The sequence below is a fragment of the Ochlerotatus camptorhynchus genome, unplaced genomic scaffold (genome assembly GCF_037179485.1).
Source record: "Ochlerotatus camptorhynchus isolate MF236.1 unplaced genomic scaffold, CSIRO-AGI_Acam_v1.1 ptg000556l, whole genome shotgun sequence".
NCBI classification, from domain to species: domain Eukaryota; kingdom Metazoa; phylum Arthropoda; class Insecta; order Diptera; family Culicidae; genus Ochlerotatus; species Ochlerotatus camptorhynchus.
The window spans coordinates 1,521,475-1,543,848 of NW_027041039.1; the positions used below are offsets into that span (position 1 = coordinate 1,521,475).

The 22,374-nt window shown below is 40.9% G+C and overlaps 1 protein-coding gene across 1 annotated transcript in view; it reads right to left on the reverse strand.

Moving 5' to 3' along the window:
• Positions 1–2,404: 2,404 nt before the first annotated feature.
• pcm (pacman) overlaps positions 2,405–22,374 on the reverse strand; it is a 36,700-nt gene continuing 16,730 nt past the window's right edge. Inside the window, exons 7-10 of the mRNA XM_065236571.1 lie at positions 11,193–11,470; positions 9,332–11,126; positions 2,820–3,671; positions 2,405–2,750 (exon numbers count right to left, since the gene is read on the reverse strand). Coding sequence (XP_065092643.1) covers positions 2,667–2,750; positions 2,820–3,671; positions 9,332–11,126; positions 11,193–11,470 — 3,009 coding nt within the window. The 3' untranslated portion in view covers positions 2,405–2,666. The remainder of the gene's footprint in view (positions 2,751–2,819; positions 3,672–9,331; positions 11,127–11,192; positions 11,471–22,374) is intronic.

A 22,374-nucleotide genomic window follows, 5' to 3' on the forward strand; every position in this document is an offset into this window, starting at 1 on the left:
GTGAATTTGTTTTTAAAAATACGAAAAAATGTGATTGATTCTTTTTAGATTTTTGATATCTTTTCCCAATAATTTTAGAAAAATCGAAACTCATTTTTTTTCGGAGCGGTCACCGGCCCAAAAATAAAAAAATATTTTCGGTACGTTTTTATTTTTCTAAAAATATTGGGAAAAATTATCAAAAATCCAAGAAAATCAGTTTCTTCCTTAAACTTTTGTCAAAAATTACATGCAAAAAAAAATTTTCTATCCCATCATGAAAAAAAATTGGACTCTCAAAAAAACCGAAAAGTTGATGTTTTGTGGTTTTTTGAGTCTAACTTTATGCCATAATGACTTATAAAACATGTTTTTGCACGTGATTTTTTTTTAAAAAATTAGAAAAAATGTGATTTTTTTAGATTTTTGATACTTTTTTTCAATATTTTTAGAAAAATCAAAACGTAATTATTTTTTTCGAAGCGGTGAACTTCCCCTGGTGGTAAAATTTTGATTAAAAATTCGGAAAAAGCTCAGAAACTTGCTAAGCAATTCAAGAATTTCCATAATTTCAGTTTGGGTCTTACTAGTCCTATTGAGAATCTGGTCGCTCGGGATTATCTTAATATTTTCTCTCGGGAAAATATTTTTGATGATTCCTGGGGGACTGATTTGGACGAAATAAGGTGTATAACTAAAAAGTTTCATAATATGAAAGCTACAGGTGATGATGGAATTTTCTATATCCTCATCAAAAAAAAACTCCCAGAGAGTACCTTGCCTTTCTTGGTAAAATTATTTAAGGGAGAAAATACAAGTAAAAGTTTTTTTTTATCGATTTTTTATATTTTACTTTAAAAAAAATTAAAAAATGCTACGAGCACGAGGAAGGAGTGATCTATGGCCCCGGTATCGCCGATTAACCGTAAGTTCCAGAAATCATGTTTTTACACAACCCAAAACTTTAAACGCGTTTTTCTCGAAACGGTGTTTTCCAAATTGGCGGGAAAGATAACTCAAAAAGTTCTCATCCAAATGACTTGAAACCTGGCGCTTCTTAATAAAGGAAATAGATTTTTACTCTATGTTAAAGTTGTAACTAACAAGATGACAAATGAGCAACATCTTCCGGATTCAGGTCGATATTGTCTATTCGTCATCTTGTCAGTCCCAACTTTGTTTACTCAGGTAGCCCTACTTTTGACGGATATGAGTAGATCCTACACAAATTTGGGTTGTTTAGAAATAGCGTGTATTCAACGTCTCTGATTACGCTTAGGCCTTTAACTTTGACGCTAAACAGTTAGCTGGGATACAATAAAAAAAAATTATCACATACCTCATGGTGAAATCCATGTGAATTTCACATAGCTTTCCTGTGATCACATAGCTGCAAATCCCACCACAAAATCACATGAATATTATGAGGCCGATGACATTCATATGAAAAATCATATAATGTTAATTCGATCGCATAAATGTTATGTGAAATTGTTCCGTTTCCCATACAAACTTTATTTTAAATACTTTTTCTTGAAGTAATGAAATTGGGTTGTTAGCGGAATGCTTAAATAAAACAGCAAAAAAAAGGTTATCTTCCATTTAATTCCACTTAATTAATTTTGGTATCCATGACAGATACGTATTTCGACTACAATGTGCAGTCTTCATCAGTGTCATTCCCACTAAAGAACTTTTCAAAATCTAAATCAAAATCAAAATCCCCCTTAAGTACTCATCCCCTAGGTATAAAAGTCAAGATCACAGGTATAAAAATGAAACTACAATGTGTTGAATCGGAACCTACCTAACTAATTAAAACCAAAGATTTAAGTAAACTAAAGGTGAAAAATCTATTCAACTCTCTAATGAGGAAAATCCCAAAGTCAACTTCTTCTTAGTGATTAATCCTTGTAGTCCGGTTTTCGGATGATCATAAATAAAACAACACAAATGTCCATGTTAGTTCAAAATAGCGCCAACAATAATAAGGTCCTAACTGTAATTTTTCGAAAATCGCTACTAAACGAGCAACGATCGATGGATCTTTTTCAATATATCGTTCATTCATTACCCGTTTAGTGGATACGCGCCTTTGGCCTATCTCTTGATATTCTATCTTGAGTTTAAGTCTTACAATAATGGAAACAATAGTACAGACATTGTGTATGAAATTTCATGAAAAATATCGACTTACAGATAAAATTACTAAACAAGTGTAAACTATGCTGTGGCGTCCTAGTGCAATCATAAGAACGTAATACCCTGGACAGACTATGGCTTATATCATGTAATATAGGCTGTCTTGAAATGAGCACTCATACATAGGATTTCCAGTGAAAACTAGATGTATGAGTGCTCATTGCAAGACAGCTTATATTACGTGATATAAGCTGTAATATGAACGGGGTATAAGGGTCAACACTTTGAACATATATCTATTACTTAAATCATGACAAACCTCTTGCTCCAAAATTTCAGTTAGGTCCTGTTAATTCTGAACGCCATAATTTTATTTGAATTAGATTTTCCATCTTTCGGAGCTCGGTTGTTGCAAATTCTTCTTGCAACGTTTGGTATGATGGATACAGATCACGAATCAAGAAAGGTCAACACCTTGGTGTTATTAAAAAATGATCTTACCTAGTTCTAAAAACGATAATCTCGATACAAGGGAGAAACGCGTCTTATTCCACTTGAGAGAATTTGGCAGCGATTCTCATCTGCCGTTGTTTCGGTGGAGCTGCGGTGGACGAGTTTTGTTCGATCGACTACAAAAACAAAAGAAGGACAATCCGGATTATTTTGGTTTTCGTCAATCAATAGAAAACAGTTTTTACCTTCGAAATATGTTCACCTTGTTTCGCTTCGGATTTATCACTTTTTGCTTCCATCGGTACCGACTTATCAGAGATCACAGATTCATTAGCCTTTTTATCGGCGGCCAGGAATGTTGCAAAGCTTTGCTTTACCTCTTCCTGTTTCTGTTCTACCATTTGCCTGTGTTCGGCATTTTTCTGAGCAAATGCCGTTGCTGATGGGTTGGCATGGGTCGGTTGCTTTTTGCTTGCATTGGCGGCCGAGGCCGCGGTTGTTGTTGTGGAATTGTTGCTAGGGTTCTTGGACTTGAGAATTGCCTGCAATGGTACGAATGCTCCGGTTCCTGCGGGTGTATTTCGATTGTAACTGAGGTTCTGAGGCCCTTTTGGACCCCGTTGGCGCTGGTTGTTATTGGATCCGTTGCCTATGTTATTAGAATACTGGGGCTTGTACAATTGTTGCGGCTGCTGGTGCATCGGCATTAGCTGGGGGGCATGGTGATAGCGAGGCATTGGATGCAGTTGGTTCGGATACCCCGGCATTGGTGGTCCTGTTGGGTAGATTCTGTTGTGCGGAATGTTGAACGGAGGAATCTGCATGAATGGCGGCTGATGGTGCATAACGGGCGGAGCATGCTGAGGCACATGTGGGTAGTGGTGTGGAATCGTTACCCGGGGTTGTGGCTTCGGGCCCTCCTTCACTGTTGGAGGAGGATTCGTGCATGTGTTGATGGTGGAGTTTTGCTGTTTTGGTTGCGCACTTTGACCATCGCTGGGCGACTTTTTGGGTGACCTCCACGATGATGGCGGTTTTGGCAAATTCTTTGGCATGGGAATGTTTACCACCGGTTGAGCTGTAGGAGCGTTTGTTTGCTGGCATAGGAAGAGAAAATAGTTAGATTTTTAGGTTAATCAATATGGTGAACTGTTTATAAATATGATGTTCCGAACTGCTTTAGCACAGCATAGTCGGTTAACAAAATGAAAGCAAATCGGTATAAAGATTTGCTGCTCCTGTCTACTGAAAACTTATTTTGATTTCAATTGTAACGACATAAGTCTGATATCATATTAAGCTTTCGTTATAAAGTTAAGATTTTTTTTTAATTAAAGTGGTGTTGAGTACTTGGCACTGATGAAGTCTGCAAGTAGTAGACGAAATACGCGTATCTGTCAAAAGATAAGCAATTATAACGAAATTTATAGGAAATAAACCAACACACTCAAAGCTCTTCATAAAGGGATTCCGTTAAGAGGTTCGACAATTTTAAAAGATTAAAAAGTAAAGTAGTTTAACTTCAAGTTTTGCTGTTAACGTCTTGTTAAACATTTAATTGTTGTTCTTATGATTATTGTTAATTTGTTTTGTTCAGTGTTGGGAAAATATCAAAAAATCAAATCTCACCAACGCCCAAGATCACGCTTGATTTTCGTAGACAAAAATCAACAAGCAAACAACTGCGGTTGATTTTGCAAGCTGTGATATCGCAGCTCAGAAAGCTAACATTAGGATTGGGCGATCTTGGATCGATCTTTGGAAGATCGATCTTTTTCATCCCGATTTACGATTTTTCGGATCGATTATTTGTCCACGAGAAGATCGAACAAATCGATCTCTTCTTTCGATCTTTTCAATCTTCAAACAAATAATAGATGTTAAATTTTTTAAGTGTGTTTACATCGAAAAAACGTTTTACTCTCACCGCAGACTGCGTTGTAAATTTAAAGAAAATAACGTCAACATCAGCATCGCTCCCTACAATGATGTCACTATTTGCGTTTCCGATATTTACGCATACAGCAACATTTGAAGGTTTGAACTGCCTCCCTCCAATGCTAATTGCTCCTTACCGTCACGGCAACATTTTTAATTGAATATTATAAAAGAATGAATTTCTTGGGGTACGAACGAAAACAAGCGTATTTAAAATAAGAATCAAAAGATCGATCTACCAAAGATCGATTCTTTGGTACCGATTCTAGAACCAAATATAAGATCGATCCGTCAAGATCGATCTTTCTTTGAAGATCGCCCAATCCTAGCTAACATATCTCACCAGCTGCAAATCTCAACAAACTGTGGTGAGATTGAGTTTCGTGATTTTGCTTTACACCCGAACGCAACTGAAACTTCCATAACGGCTGGCAGCAGTCATTTCGTGTTTGCCATCGGTGAATAGTAAAAAGAGATAGCAAACTATACCTTCTCTTTCTAAGAAAACGATGTGCAAGGGAATCATTTTTGTGTTGAGTCAACTCTCAGCTTGATTTATGCACGTTGTGAATAGTCTCGCAATGTCGCAATATCAAAGGAGCTTGTAAAATCAATATCAAACATGATAGGGGAATTTACGTATTCTCGGCAACCTAAGCAGCGACCTTCTCTCTATAGCCTTTTTCTCTAAGGAACGCACACATATGCAGTATTGGTTTGTTTACAATCTTTTGCTGCCAGCTGCTCTAACAATTTCAGTCAGCGCTGCCATTTATACAGATTTATCTGTATTATACAGATTTTTTAATCTTAATACAGACCCGATACAGAATACAGATTTATCACAGATTTTTAAATTACAATACAGATTTATACAGATTTTTATAAAATGATGCATATGGAGCTGGTAGTAAACGATTTGAGATTGTATGGGGATTTACAGTATTAATTGAATATTTCCAATATAAGCATGTATGTTAAATACAAGAAAAGTGCCCGAGCACATTAAAATGGTACAAATACAAGTACTCGTAAACATTTTACTTGCATTGAAAATGTATTTCGTAAGAAATTGCGGATTTTCTGATATTCTCCATATTGCAAAAATGATTTTACCAGCACTGGCGGGGCGACATCTCTCGACTTTTCGGTGTAACTACCACACAAATGATGTAATTAATTGTATTCATCTATATTAAAAATATCAAATAGTAATGAACTCGTGCACTTTTTTGCATTTAAAACTGCTTATCAGGAAGATAATGAATAGAAACTAAAATCTCCATACATTTTCAAACGGCTTCATATCACTCTTATAAATAAGTACGGACGATATCACAAATGGCGCAATTATATCCCGTATGGTTAGTACGATAGCCCGAATAGGTGGTTAAGCACTTTTTATGGTTATTTTGTATGCACTGTATTTGTAAAACAACAAAACATGATTAATTAAGAAAAAAATTGTCAATACAGAAAATACAGATTTTTTAATAGAGTGGATACAGATTTTTTATAAAACCACCTGGCAGCTCTGATTTCAGTCGAAAGAATTGTCAAAAACTGTTTTGAAACGCTTTTACAAAGCTCCAATCTTCTCTAGTGAGAGCGAGTATTGTCGGCAGTTTTTCTTCGGCAACCGTTCCATTTGAACTGCATGTAAATCTGCTGTTCTATTATCGGCAACTCGAAATCAGCTACAATTTGTAGTGCGTGTGTTTCATTTCAAGAAAACCTTGCTAGATTGCTTTTTCTCAGTGGTAAAAATATAGTCAAATTGAAGCTGAAAGCATAAAGAATCGTTTGCATGCATTCAGCGAAGTGTTTTCGTAAGAAAATCCAGTGAAAATAGTGTTTCAATTTGTGTTGCCGAAAATAGTCTGTCATGCCGAAGCCGTCATTTCCCCTATTTTGTTCCAATATCACGCGTGATATTGAGAGCGTATGAGAGTGGAAAAATATCAATTGATTGATGATTTTGCCAACATTGGTTTTGTTTACCACATTTTAGCTCATTCGTGACTTGTCCAGGGCAGTCTTGTAAGCAGTCACGGTAGTCGACACTTTTTTGTGATAATCGACTGCCTTTGCCTCCGACCAGTGCACTGCAGTGGCGTCCCGTAACCTCACTTTTTACCTGTGCACCAACTTTCAAAACCAGATTTAATGCCATATTCATACTCGAATCGGTTGAAACATACACTAAATCTTCTAGTTTACTCGATATATATCCATTGCAAGCAATATTTTGATAATTGTTTATGTTTTGAGAGTTGGTGCGCAGGTAGATTGAGGTTAAGGAAACGCTACTGCTTCCGACACTTGCAAAACAAGCTATCATAGTACAGCACCAAAAAATGTCATATGACAGGCTCTGTCATACGACACTGTCGCCAAAGACCGTCACGAATGTATGTATTTCAGATTTTCTCATAATAAAAGCTGCTGATGTTGTGCTTGTGTGAATTCTGAAAATAGCAAGCAATGATGTCCTAGTAATAACATTTCTGATCAGAAATGGTTTGATTTACACCAAACTGAGGAATTAGAACGAAATCACATATGTCATATGATAGTTATTTGATAATTTTCTTTTTGCTCGAATGTTATTCTACCGTTTGTGATGTATGAGACAGACGACGGTAGAGCATGAGTGTACGAATACAAACAGACTGTCGCGTACGACATCGAAGCGAGTGTAGTAAAAAACGTCAACCGTTTCAACCCCTGGTCCAGGGTGAGATTTGAACTTTACAGGATGAGAAACATCGGATGCTAATCATTTACGCCACGCCCGTATTGATTTAAATATTAATAATGCAAAATCAGTAATCAAATTGATTTCCTTCAATGCAGGACTAGTTTTCCGTTTGATTCCTTCCTCAGTGTAAAATTTTGTTCTCATTTTTGCTGTGCTAACCCGTTAACTAAACCAAAATGAGATCAAAGTGAGTAATCAAAAAAGTTGCATAATAACAGCAAATTTTGATTTCAAATTGATCTCAATCTGCTCGGGTCATGGCTGCTGCCCAACACATGGTCAAAGTTCTCAGCGATAAGATCGTACGCCTAATGAAATTATTAAATCACAGCATCTCATGAATCGAAATAACGATCATCTGATGACGCATTGTTCGAAGAACAGTACATTTCTATCGATGGGTCCAACCTTTAGATACTTAGGCCAAGATTAGAGCTATTTCCCTATATGTACATTCGGAAATCACCAGCAGGTCTGTTTCAAGAGGAAGGGCCGGCAGTACCCGGAAAGGAATGCGGAAGGTTAATTTCTACCTAGTCTTCTAAGCCGTGCTTAGACTTGTCGGCATGCTTGGCATTCACAGTTGTACACACCAACTGCTCATTTGCTAATAACTTCGCACACAATTGACGTAACATAGTTCTTTTTGAAGCAGTAGATAGAATCAGGGTGGCCAGTGACTTTTCCCATTTGTTTCCCGGTTCAAATCATAAAAATTTCCCCGGTTGTTAATATTCAACAAAAAACGACATTGTACGCATTTTTTAACACGGTTTAAGAGTTAAAACAAATTACAGAACAATCGATAGAATCTGTGGACAAACCCTGGAATTTTCAGTAAAATTTAAACGTATTCAAAGTGTTGATTTCAAACAACTATTGAGGAGGCCCACCTAGTTTTCAAAGGAGAAGTTCTGAGCAAAATTCCAGAATTATATTCTGACATGAAGTCCTTAGAAATTGTAAGAAGAATTTGGATGGATTTCTGTGGAGAAGATTGCAAGTTCTAAATTAAATTATTACGTAATTTTTGAAGAATCCCTAGAGAATTATGGTGAGAATTCAAAAAGACACAGAGTTCTAAGAGTGTTCTGGCGATAACTTCAACCCTAGTGTGAAAAATTCATCAAAATTTATTGCAAAAAAAATTGGCAATAATTAAAAAGAAATTCTTTAAAATACTCCAAGGGGTTCCTAAATAATTCTAAATTTCGAAAGATTTATGCTATTTTGAATAGAGTTAAAAGAAAATTTTGAAAAAATTTTCATTGAATTCAAAGTCTCCGAATAGGTTTAAGGGAATTCCAAGACGGATTCCAAACAATTTCTTAGAAGGGGTTTCAAGGAAATACCAGAAAGAATTCAACGGTAATTATTACGCAGAGTGTTTTCTGGTTAATTTTAGAAGAATTCTATAATAATTCAGAGCAGAATTCCAAGTTCATTTTTGAATAAAATTAAACCCCGGGAGTGATTAAATTCTAAAAACAATAAGAGGGGATACTGACAAAAATATGCAGCCAATAGAACAAGACATTAAACTAAATAATCACTTTTTTTTATTGGTTTATTCTGAAATCCTGGTGTAAACAATTGGTCCTATGGTATGGTAAATTTATTTCTCCCGGTTCTCTCGACGAATTCCCGGGTTTTTCCCGGTTACTTTTCAAATTCCCGGATATTTCCCGGTATTCCCGGTTCGCTGGCCACCCTGTAGAATAGAGTTTAAGCTTGTTATAGATACGTAAAAACAAGTAGATTTTAATTCTAGTAATAAACTGTATTTGTTTTTGCGTTGTAAAAATTAAGTGAGAAATGCTCGCTGCACATCTCGTACTTAAAGTGTAAAAATTCATTGGTGTTGATTCAAATGTTAAGATTTACCTACTCTTTGCATATCTATAGTAAACTATGATCCTAATCTATCAATTACTTTCAAGAAAAACAAATTTCAACACCTGAGTGAAAAGTTATTAACAAATGAGCAGTTGGTGTGTACAACAGTGTCGGAACAATGCAATGGTTTATATAGCATAAACAATTAAATGAAGTACCTACCAATACGAATGGGCTGTCGTTAGTGGTAGGAGCCACCCCATTAAGTACAGTAGGCGATGTGACGTTCTCCTCCTGTCCGGTGGAGTTTATTCTGAGCATCTTCCGCAGCATATCCGAAGGATCTGTCACCGAATTTTCATTCACCATATTATCAGTTGATTTCGATGCTGTAACTTCAAGCGTCTTGGGCGGCAGAGGAGGTGCCACATTTTTCACTAGGAAGCTCTGCATATCCCGGTCATCGATAGTGGACGGTACTTGCGGGGATTCCTTCAGCTTGTGCCACAGCTTGCCGAAATCACAGGAAGTCTGTGAGTTGGGATCCGATACTACGCTTTCTTCCAATGGCTTCCTATTGGCATGAACGAAAGCCTTGTTTGGGTTATTTTTTTCTATTCGTTCATTGAGGCGTTTCTTGATGGATTCCGCCGTCAGGGTGGGTTTCTGGGGATGCATGCGAACCACGTCATATTTTTTCTGGTGGTGTTGTGACGGCTGATTACTGCGTGCAATGAATTCTTCCGCCGGCATGATGATTGGTTGTGCCAGGTCGACTTGTTTGTACTCCAAGTCTGCTGTACCGAACGAGATGTTCAACACGGCTCCTTCCGCAACCCGAACGACGCGGTTTCTAGTGGCGGCTATACCGAACACTTGTACGCCATTGGGAAATTCCTTATCGAATAATACATCAAGATATTTGTCCCCTTCGGCAATGACGCTCTCCTGACGAACGGGATTCGGGTCTTTGGCCAGGTGAACCCCGATGATGGTTCCCCTATAGCCCAAAGGCACAACTTCAGTTTCCCGAGCAATGATTACACGATCGAGCAGCTCATAGTTGGCTTTATGGTCTATACTTCTGGCCTGCTTCATTCCCGGTTTGTACAGGTCTTTCGGGTGAACAAACATCGTCTGTATCGTTGGCAATTTGCTTGCCTGTTCATTCACTATATTTACCAACGCTTCTACGGCATTGGGTTCCAGCATCACTGTACCACATGATCGTTTCTCTGCTTTAGCATGATCCTGACTCTTGATCCACGCTATCAACTCTTTCATTCCTATATCATCGTCTTTGTTATCACTGAATACCTCTCCCTCGAAAAGAATATCGCCCCTTCCGAAATGCTCCAAACGTTCAAACAAACGAGGAACTTTTTCGTGGTAGCTCTTCACCAGTTCGACAACTTTCTCCGAAAACATCCAAGTTTTGTGCACCTTCCTAGTGTATCCTACTGTTTCTATATCCTGTGTGACCATTCTAAGCTGCAGCCCAATATTCTGTTTGCCACCTTCATCTATATTTACCGATCTTCTCGGTCCCTTCAACATGAATATAGTCGACGATAGTCTGCCCAGCAAATTAGCCGATATTCCAATCATCGAAGCAGCATCCTGCATAGTCAGATATTGACTCTTGGCTTCTTCATTGATGTCTACGACTTTACTCAGATCGGGTTCCTCGTGAATTTCAAATCGCGTTTTGATTCGCTTATGTCCAGCGGTTACATCGATCACGTAACCCAAACTACCGTACCACTGCGTAGCCCGCAGAAAGACAATACAGTTCTCAGGAAACATTTCGTTAATTTCCTGGTAAGGTTTCAACGTCTTTAGAGCTTCCTGCAGATCCGTCACAATCGACTGCACCGGGTACATGGTTTCATGCACATTCCAGAGCTTATTCAGTACGTAGCGATTATCCTTCAGTACATACTCGCTGCCAACACATGTTTTCACATGAACCAACTGATCGATATAACCCAAATCGATCGCCAACCGGTTGTTGTGACTGCAAATTTAAACACAAATTACTTTAGCAATAACCCGAATTCTGCATCCCTTCGCTAATACTTACTGTTCGATGATAGCCTTGACCCAGGTGCCGAAAAATTTGTCATTATTCTCCCATGGTTCACGGTCCCTTTCGAATACCTGCTTGGCGTCAGCTACCTTGACTACTTTGGCCTCCGTCAGATGTGGCCAGCTGACGTACACGATACGACCAAGCAATTCTTGGGCCAATACTTTTAATGGTTTATCGCTGGCACCCACCGGCCGATCGATGACCACTACCATACTCGAGTTCCTACTCGGGAAATTGAACACCCTTACACGTGCTTCCTTGATTATGCCCTGTTGGGGTGAAATGACGAATGATGTAGTTACATTTGCAAGCGATTGAAGCTTAGATATTTTACATGTATTACAGTCACGCCAGTGTTATAGGTCACCCACAAACATGAGCCACTTCCATTTGATTAACACGCAGAACTGACTGACCCATAATATTATTGACTAGCTGGCCCATAATACTGGGGTGACTGTAATTATCTAAAATTGAAGTGATTTGGGAAAGAATACATTGAGTAACGCTTTCACAGTGATGTTATTAGACGGGCAGTAGGAACGCAATAAACTATGAAGACTTAAGTTCATATAGGGGGAATAAATAACAAGGGAAGAACAAAAAAAATGAACAAACAATTCGACAGTGAGCATGCATAAGGGCGTAAACGCGATGATGGATTCTCTTCGTTTGCTGTTGCTTTTTATAGCCAATTAAAACCATTGAACAAGTTCTAGAAAATTGTTTCGCTTAGCTGTAGCAATGCAAAGAGAAAATTGATGAAGAGAATCGATCATCGCGTATACGCCCTTATGTATGCTCACTGTCAAATTGATTTAATAAAATTATAAATTAAAAAAATGTAGCTTTACGATAAAGCGCAGAACGAGTGACGATTTCTTATAAACCTGATATTTGGAAATGTCGGGCGGGGTGACATGAAATAAAAATATTAATTGCATCAGCCAAATCTGAATTATTTTTTTTTTTATGAATTTTAAATGCTTTATTTTGTAACAGAAATCCTGTTTCTCTCAGGAGTATCATTTTACAACAAAATATTCACTCATGTATTATGGTTTGCCATGGGTAATCAATTTACTATGGCATCACTTTATGTTAGAGAACATGCATAAGTGACATAGCATTTGAGCGTGGAGGGTTGGGGGTTGGTTCTAGAAGTTGTGACCGGGCATGGCAAAACACGCTACGAGGGTGGAGAGGCGATCTAAAATTGGTCAAATAAATGATACGTCATTTATGGATGGTCGCATAATAACAAACATGTGTAACCAAGGACGCAGGGAACTCGAATGCATAGGAAATATTTCAAAAATAGAGAAATATAGTTCCAGGAGAAAAAATTGGTTTTACTATGGTTAATTTATCGCACTTAGCATGAGACAACAAAAATTGATTAAAATCTTAAGTGTCTAGATTTGAAATCTTACAAAATCTTATACATTGATTTATCCGAATGTATATGTTAGACAATTGAAATATAGGGCAGTGTCTAAAGAGCTGGCAAACGTGTGAGACCACTTTTTTTGGCGTATACGAAACACGGAAAAGGGGTTCGTTGGCGGGAAGTGTGATACCATGTAAGCAACGCTAGAACACTGCAGTGTGGACCATGGTGGACAATAGGGCGAGTGACAAAAGAACCACCTGTTTATCCACATGGTTGCCGCAGAAAAAGCCTATTGAACGGTGGTGGAATACATTGATTCTTGTAATTTGGTCATCTAGAAACCACGAAGAGTCACGTTCAGAAGAATACGCACCTGCACTGAACGAAAACATCCGCAATACTTCGACTGATTATTGGATTGCTCGAGCCCTTTAACAATATGCTGTCGAATTTCGGATGATTTCCTTACGGCTGAATTCGTCATCAACTGATGAGCATCCATCTGACTGTCCTCCAAATTGTGGTATCTACCCTACGTCGAACAATTTATATTTTGTGTGTAATACATGAAACGATGCGAAAAGAGGCTGAAAACCAAATCGGTAATTGAGAAATCCAACTTAAACTCCTCCGCGTCTGGTGGCAGGAATAAGCACTAATCGACGGTGATAAGTCTGTGACAGCCCTTGACAATTTCATTGATTGTTTGCAAAATTGATTAATTTCAAAGTAATTTCATGCAAATTTCTTGTTAGAATGGATTAATCTTGTACAAAATGCATAAAACTATTTTGTAATGCATTGTTCCTAAATAAAAAACTACTTCAAGACTTATAAATTTCAGAAAATATGTTAAGGTTTGAAATCATCTGCCGATTAAACAGAAGGTGAAGTCAGCCGACTAAATCCATCGACGAAAATCTATTAAATAGGCCGATTGCTCGGTGTATCACCAGACGAAAAACGATGAAATCTGCTGATTAATACACCAACTGAAATTAATTACAAGTGGAACTGGACAGCCCCAAGTTGTTGTTATTCACATCGTCGTGATTGTGCGCTGTTAAATTTGTCGATTTTTTATCACACGGGCTATCGTTATTCGTTTTTTCCGTTCGGTATACCTGTAATATTGTACTGGTTGTTAGTGGAAAGTGCAGTTCGTTGCGATAATCGTCTAATTAGAGCATATCTTGTGTTGTGAAAACAGTGAAAAAGTTATCCAATCAGACATATTGTAGTGTTGTCTAGCATTGGGCGATCTTGAGAATCCAATTCCTCTTTGCGTATTAGAGCATCTCCACCGCTGTTTCTAAATCACTTTTGGAAACTGAGTCAGCATGACTTCCGCCTGTGACCAATGCGCTAAACCAGTTAAAGGCGATGAAGAATCCGTCTCCTGCATGGCTTTTTTGCGACAGGATGATTCACCTAAAGTGCGGGTGAAAGAGCTCGGCACAATTGGTGTTGATGTTGGCTCGCTTGTAACTTTTTTTGTTGTGTTTTCGAAAGAAATTGATCGAAATTGTACCAAAAGGTCTTCTGAACGTGTTTCGCAGTTGGGTGTGGTGAAATTCGTGAATTCGCGGTTTATGTTCAGTGAAAATTCCGTGTCACAAAATTGCTCACCGAGTTTCCTTTTTTTTTGCCGTTCGACGACGACGGGTTTGCGAGAGAAAAATAAGCATCGGGAATTTGCTCCCGGATGTATTGATTTGGTGAGTACGTTCCAGTTGAAGATTGTTCTTATACATATCTCGATTGCATTTTCGAGGGGACGTTCGGAGAGCTTTGAGATTTAGGCGTTGTTGCATTTACGGACAGATGAGTTGGTCGCCGATGAGGGCCAGTAAGTGCTGCCAGCATATGAATCAAGAGGTATTCGAAACAAAATTGATAAGAAATGTCCATTCAAATCGATTTAATACAGTTGAACAAATTTCAAAGCTATATACCAGGCATTCTGTAATGGGTCACTCGAGCTGCAATAGAGCTAACACCTTCTAACTCCCGGACTAAACCTGCTTTAATTTAAGGGTAATAAAAAGCATTTTTCTTCCATAATAACACTGCCGGACAGTGGGGGTTAGATTGTACACACACACACCCACACACACACACACACACACACACACACACACACACACACACACACACACACACACACACACACACACACACACACACACACACACACACACACACACACTCACTCACACACACACTCACACTCTCTCACACACACACACACACACACACACACACACACACACACACACACACACACACACAGGGCTACAAATGGTGAATTGACAACCTGGGAAGAGCGTTTTTCCTATCTCTGGTCCTCACAAGTTCCTACCTCACACCTCCCCGTGGTGTAGCCTGGGCAATGTTGTCCTTCTGACAATAGCAAAGTGAGGGGGTGCGACGCGAACACTGGCGCGGTAACCATAACACGGCGATCGAGGAAATGCTTCGTCAACCCGCAGGAGTGCCAACCGGCACATTAGGATCGACGCCAGTAAGATCCTTATTATGGCATACTGGATACGGCATGGAACTATGGACACGACACGGTACAATGGATTGGATACCACGCTACAGGGCTGACAGTCGTGCTATTCTGCTCCCTAAGTAAAGAAGGGTGACACCTTCTTGAAATGGCGAGTGGGCTAATAGTGCGGCTGCCCCCGTCCCGGTAAAACCTTGGCAGGCCTCCGGATACGTTCAAAACTCGTCACCAATTGGTGATTGGTGAGTAGTAGACTCAGATGTAACATTCCTGACTTACGCCGATCTGGCTCTGAACACGGCCCCCATGAAGGACCGTGTCAACCCTAGCATGGCCTCCCTGCTTGCATAGATAACCATGGGATCACGATAGGCGACTACATACAACGAGTGGAGATAGCGGCCCGGAGGGGGGACCCAACAGAATGGAGAAAAACGGAGAAAAAAACAAAAAAGAAGAAAATGAGAAAACCCAAAAAAATATGAAGGACGACGGCAAGACGCCAGAAATTGAAAACGGAGGAGCGAACGTGTTCGGAAGGAGCGGGATATTGCAGAGATCACCAGTGTTGAACCTGGAGGCAACAGCGAGTTCCAACAGCAGCAGTAAGCCCCAAGGTGAGCAGCAAGGACACCAAGGAGAGCTAGGTCTTATGCTAAGCCAGGTGTTCACACCGAAATCCAGCAGTAGCACACCCCAAGAAGGATTGCAGCTTGGGAAGACCAAATTGATGGAGGTCAGGAGGAGGATCAATGAACTCCATGACTTCATCAAGGATAAGAGCAACGTCCACAAGGCAATAAAGGAAATGGTGACGGGCATCAAATCCGCCATTATTGCTGCCGAACGTGAACAGGATGCGCTGAGGACGAGGTCCGTAACTGCCGAAAGGGCACTGATCGAGGCCAAGGAGAAAGCAGCAGCTGAAATACAGGAGACGCCAAAGGGACCTCGAAATCCACGCTCGGAGAAGAGGAAAAGGGAAACTCCAGGAGAGGAAGAGGAGTTGAAAAAAGTCAAGAACGACAAGGAAGACAACAAGGAGGAAGGCTGGCGTACCGTCGAGAAGCCAAAGGAGAAGTGGAAAAAACGGAAGGAAAAAGACATGAAGAAGAAAGCTGAACAGAAGAAGGTGATACCCAGGACTCGTCGGGAGCGAAGTAAGGGCGATGCTCTGATCGTCGAAGCTAAGGACAAAACGTCGTATGCAGCACTCCTCCGGAAGGTACGAGAGGATCCGGAGTTGAAGCAACTAGGAGAGAACGTGGTGAAAACCAGGCGAACCCAGAAAGGCGAGATCCTCTTTGAGCTGAAGAAGGATCCTGCTATCAAGAGCTCAGCCTTCAAGGAGCTCGTCGAAAAGTCTCTTGGCGAAGGGGCGAGCGTAAGAGCTCTATCCCAGGAGACAGTGGTCGAGTGCAGGGACCTGGACGAGATCACCACAGAAGAGGAGCTAAGAAGTGCGTTGAGAGTGAACTGCGATCTGGGAGATGTCCCGATGTCAATCCGCATGAGGAAGGCGTACGGCGGCATGCAAACGGCGGTTATACGGCTTTCGACAGCTGCAGCGAATAAGCTGTTGGAGACGGGCAAGGTCAAGGTTGGCTGGTCATTGTGCTCGCTGAAAGCCACTCCTCGGGTTACCAAGCAATTGGAGCGATGCTTCAAGTGCATGGGATTCGGTCACCAGGCGAGGAACTGCAATGGCCCTGACAGATCTGATCTGTGCAGGAAATGCGGAGAGAAAGGCCATATTGCAAGAGGCTGCACGAAGCATCCGAGGTGTATGCTCTGCAAAAAAGAGGACGGTAACGATCATACGACGGGAGGCTTCAAATGCCTAGCATACAAAAAGGCGATGGCAGGCCAACAGTAATGGAGGTAACCCAAATAAACCTCAATCATTGCGACATTGCTCAGCAACTGTTGTGGCAGTCGACAACAGAAACAAAGTGCGACGTTGCAATCATTGCGGAACCGTATCGAGTCCCTCCCGATAACGGTAACTGGGTTGCGGATAGAGCTGGGATGGCAGCTATACAAGTTATGGGCAGATACCCCATTCAAGAAGTGGTTGCGAGCTCATACGAAGGCTTCGTCATCGCCAAAATCAACGGAATCTTCATGTGTAGTTGTTACGCACCCCCCAGATGGACGATTGAGAAGTTCTACGAGATGCTTGATGGACTTACCGAAGAGCTGGTCGGACGACGACCGGTAGTCATCGGAGGAGACTTCAATGCTTGGGCAGTGGAGTGGGGAAGCAGGTGTTCCAATGCAAGAGGGCACAGTCTGCTGGAAGCTCTGGCAAAACTGGAAGTTATGCTGGCCAATAAAGGCACCAGCAGCACTTTTCGCAGAGATGGCCGAGAATCCATTATCGACGTTACTTTCTGCAGTCCGTCGCTGATGGCAAACATGGATTGGAGAGTGTGCGAAGGATATACCCATAGCGACCATCAGGCGATACGATATGGCATCGGTCAACGGAATACTGTGGCAGTACGGAGGACGAGAACTTGTGACCGAAAGTGGAAGACGAAAGCTTTCGACAAGGATTTGTTCGTTGAGGCACTTCGTGTGGACGGGAGTCCCGTAGATCTAAATGCGGACGAGCTGACAGAAACGTTAGTGAGAGCATGTGACACGACCATGCCGAGGAAACTGGAGCCAAATAACAGACGGCGTCCAGTCTACTGGTGGAACGAGGCACTTAGTACTCTCCGCGCTAGTTGTCTCAGAGCCAGAAGACGTGTTCAGAGAGCAAGAACGGAAGCAGACAGAGAGGAACGAAGAGAAGTGTTTCGAGCGGCCAGGGCCGCTTTTAAACGAGTGATTAAGCAGAGCAAGTCGAACTGTTTTAAGGAGCTGTGTCAAGACGCTGATGCCAACCCCTGGGGCGACGCATACCGAGTCGTGATGGCGAAGATCAGAGGTCCAACGATGCCCGCTGAAATGTGCCCAGAGAAGCTGAAAGGCATCGTGGAAGGACTTTTCCCGAAGCACGACCCAACAACCTGGCCACCTACACCGTACGGAGAAAGAGAGGGAGATAACGTCGAAATCACCAACGAGGAGCTCGTAGTAGTGGCGAAAGGATTGAAGGTGAAGAAAGCTCCCGGTCCGGATGGAATCCCCAACGTAGCGTTGAAAGCGGCGATCCAGTCATCCCCGGACATGTTCAGGATGGTGCTGCAGAAATGCCTGAACGAGGGTCACTTCCCTGACAGGTGGAAGATACAGAAGCTAGTGTTGCTGCCGAAACCAGGAAAACCGCCGGGGGATCCAGCATCATACAGGCCTATATGCCTGCTGGATACACTCGGAAAACTCTTGGAGAGGATCATCCTAAACAGGCTGACGAAATACACGGAGAGTGAGCATGGATTGTCGGAGAGGCAGTTCGGATTCCGGAAAGGGAGATCGACGGTGGATGCAATTCGGACAGTGGTCGAGAGAGCTGAAAAGGCGTCCAAACAGAAGCGGAGAGGAGATCGATATTGCGCCGTCATAACGATCGACGTCAAGAATGCGTTCAACAGCGCCAGCTGGGAGGCCATCGCCGAAGCACTGCATAGAATGAGAGTCCCTGACTACCTGTGCAGGATCCTGAGGAGTTATTTCCAGAACCGGGTTCTGGTCTACGAGACAGACATGGGACAGAGATCGATTAGGATCACAGCGGGAGTTCCACAAGGCTCCATCCTTGGTCCAACGCTCTGGAACGGGATGTACAACGGCGTGCTAACGCTGAAACTGCCCAAAGGAGTTGAGATCGTTGGCTTTGCGGACGACGTCGTCTTGACGGTAACAGGCGAGACGCTGGAAGAGGTGGAAGTGTTGTCAACCGAGGCACTCGACATGATTGGTAACTGGATGAAAAAAGCGAAGCTGCAAATAGCCCACCACAAAACGGAAGTGTTATTGGTCAGTAACTGTAAAGCGGTACAGCGGGCGGAAATCACCGTCGGGGAGCACACCATAGCCTCGAAGCGTGTGTTAAAATACCTGGGAGTTATGATCGATGACCGGCTAAACTTCAACAGCCACGTCGAATATGCCTGTGAGAAGGCTTCGAAGGCCATCAACGCGATAGCTAGAATCATGCCGAACAACGCTGGTCCCAGCAGTAGCAAGAGGCGTCTTCTGGCCAGCGTGTCATCATCGATACTGAGATATGGAGGTCCAGCCTGGGTTCCAGCGCTGGAAACGAAGCAGAACCAAAGGAAACTGAGCAGTACGTTCCGGCTCATGGCCATGCGAGTCGTGAGTGCGTACAGAACCATCTCGTCGGAAGCAGTATGCGTTATCGCCGGTATGATCCCTATCGGCATCACCCTGGCGGAGGACAGTGAGTGCTACAGGCAGAGAGAAGCCGGAAGAGTACGGAAAGTTGTGAGAGTGGAGTCATTGGCTAAGTGGCAACAGGAGTGGAACACGACGGAGAACGGTAGATGGACACATAGACTAATACCGATTCTTTCGACCTGGGTGAACAGAAAACACGGAGAAGTCAATTTCCACCTAACGCAGTTCCTGTCTGGCCACGGCTGCTTCAGGAAATACCTGCATCGGTTCGGACACGCAGCGTCACCCCTCTGTCCGGAGTGTGGCAACGTCGATGAAACGCCGGAGCATGTGGTCTTTGACTGTCCAAGGTTCGAGGCAGTGCGAACGGAGATGCCCGTCCTTAACGTGGAGAATGTCGTTGATGAAATGTGTCGAGAGGAGGACTCTTGGAATGCCGTCAGCAGGGCAGTCACACAGATTATGTCAGAGCTGCAGCGTAAATGGAGAGAAGAGCAGCGATCTAGCAACGCCAGCTAGCGCTGAGAGTACGACAAGTGCATGAGCAAAGCCACCCCCCGAAGTAGTCGCTTCACAGTGGTCCCGGGGGGATCCAGGCAGAGGAGAGAGTAAGGAATGGGTTTTAGTGGAGCTGCACTAGGCAACTAGTGGATACCACACCGTGCCACCTTCACTACAGGCCAGGCTTCTTGAAGCTTTCCTAAACCTTACTATAAAAAAAAAAAAAAAAAAAAACACACACACACACACACACACACACGCACGCACACACACACACATACACACACACACACACACACACACACACACACACACACACACACACACACACACACACACACACACACACACAACTGAAATTAATTACAAGTGGCAATAGATTTAGTCGGTTGACGAATCGGGTGATTTGGATGATGTTTGTTTATTTTGAAGATATTTTCGAAACAAAGCACTCAGCATTTCATACCATTATTAAGAGCACTACTTTTTTGCTCGTATCATGTTTTGACTTCCACAGAAACTCGCTAGAATAAATAAAAAATAATAGTTTTCGGTCGCAATTTCAAAAATGTATTCCATTTGACACATTATTTCAGAGTTATCACCGCTGCGATTGAAGCGCCCCAGTGGCCGATTCAAACTTGGATTTGTCAATAAAGACCAGTTTAGTCGAGCTTGAGCCGTTGACAGAGACGGAGACAAACATAGACAAGTGTTCATTTATTATATGAAGAATGCCAAAGAGTACAGCAGGGTAAATAACAACAAAACGAATCTATGTAAATCTTTGAGTATAAAGGCGGGGTATAAATTTGCACTCAACGTTTACAACAACGCTTTTATTACCCCACGAATAGATTTCAGCAAATCTAAAATCTTGCCGCCACCTCCTTCCAATAATGATTTTCAATTATTTGTGACAGAAAAAATACGTTTACTTGATATTTCAGTACAATTTTTAGACAGTTTCATGAAACAGGGATCGAAATTCAGCAAAGGTACTATTTTATATGTAAAACATTGTAATATTATCAATATGTTTGAGCTGGACTGTATAATGATAGACAAAAACAATAATCTAATATTAGTTTGCCGTAGCATGCAATGTCGTTATTTTGACGAACATTTGCAATCTTTTGAGGTTTATAAATCACAGGATCCTACATTGGTTTCAAACATTGCCCGTTTCGAAACGCAAACTATTAATTTACATACCGTTAATGAAAGGTCATACTTCCGGTTTTGTAATTTTTGTATAATGGATAAACCTATTGAATTACTATTTGTACACTCGTTTGTTAATAAATAAAAAAATAAATCAAAAACAATTTTTCAATTTATTTAAAATTATTTCTTGAAAAGAAAAACTGCTAAAATTAAAAATTAAAATATTTAAGCCAAAAAAAACAAATTGTTATTCGCAGCAATTTTTTTTTAAATCAAAGAAAGTTATTGTTGGTAGCAACTTAAATTTTTTTTGATTAAAAAAAGATTTTGTCTGTTTGAAAATAAATATTGTAAATTCAACAAAATATATTTTTGATTGCGTTTTTGACAGCTTTTGAAAACAACAATATTTTATGTCCGAACAATAAAAATTTATTGTTGAATTCAATAAAAAAAGTTATTAGCCGGGGAATGATAATTTTTGTTGTTGTTTTTAATACATAATATAATTGAAATTAAAAAACTTTTTTCTGCGTGAACTAATTAATTCCAAGTCCTTTTAAGCTTAGTCAGCTTTAACCGTCAGAATAATCATATACAACACAAATAAACGATGATATTTATTTGAAAATTGGCTGTAAAACATACTGGGCTCTGAGGGCAACAATTTAAGGATAGGATGACTTGCAAATGCTTTAGATTAGATTATTAATTTCATTGTTTACATTTCCATATTGAATAGTCAAACGTACCGATCCTGTTTATTTGCTGACCAAAAATCCAAATATTGCAAAAATTTCACCAAATCTCGGACTTAATTGAAAACACAATACAAAACAATTTTGTCGAAGACTGCAAAGGGGCTGTTCATTAACTATGTAGACAGTTTTTTAGGATTCTTGACACCCCCCTTCCCCTGCGTAGACAATTGTCCATACCATTTTTTAAATTTGTATGGGCCGTGTATAATTGTCAACCTCCCCCCCCCATATAAACCGTGTACGTAGTTTATGAACAACCCCAAACCGATTTAATTCTTGTACAAACAATTATTAATATTTAACGTTAGACAAAGCGTTCCACACGCACCTACAAGCTCATATATACGCCTGTAGGTATACGTGGAGCAATAGGCCAAATTAATACAATACAAAAAATTATCTCAGAAGTCTTTGCAGTCGATTTGTAGTCTTCGGCGAAGTTCTTTTCCATAGTATTCCCGATTTATTACCGAGATTTGGGGAAATTTGAGTAATATTTGATTTTTTTGCGGCCCATACAAAATTTAA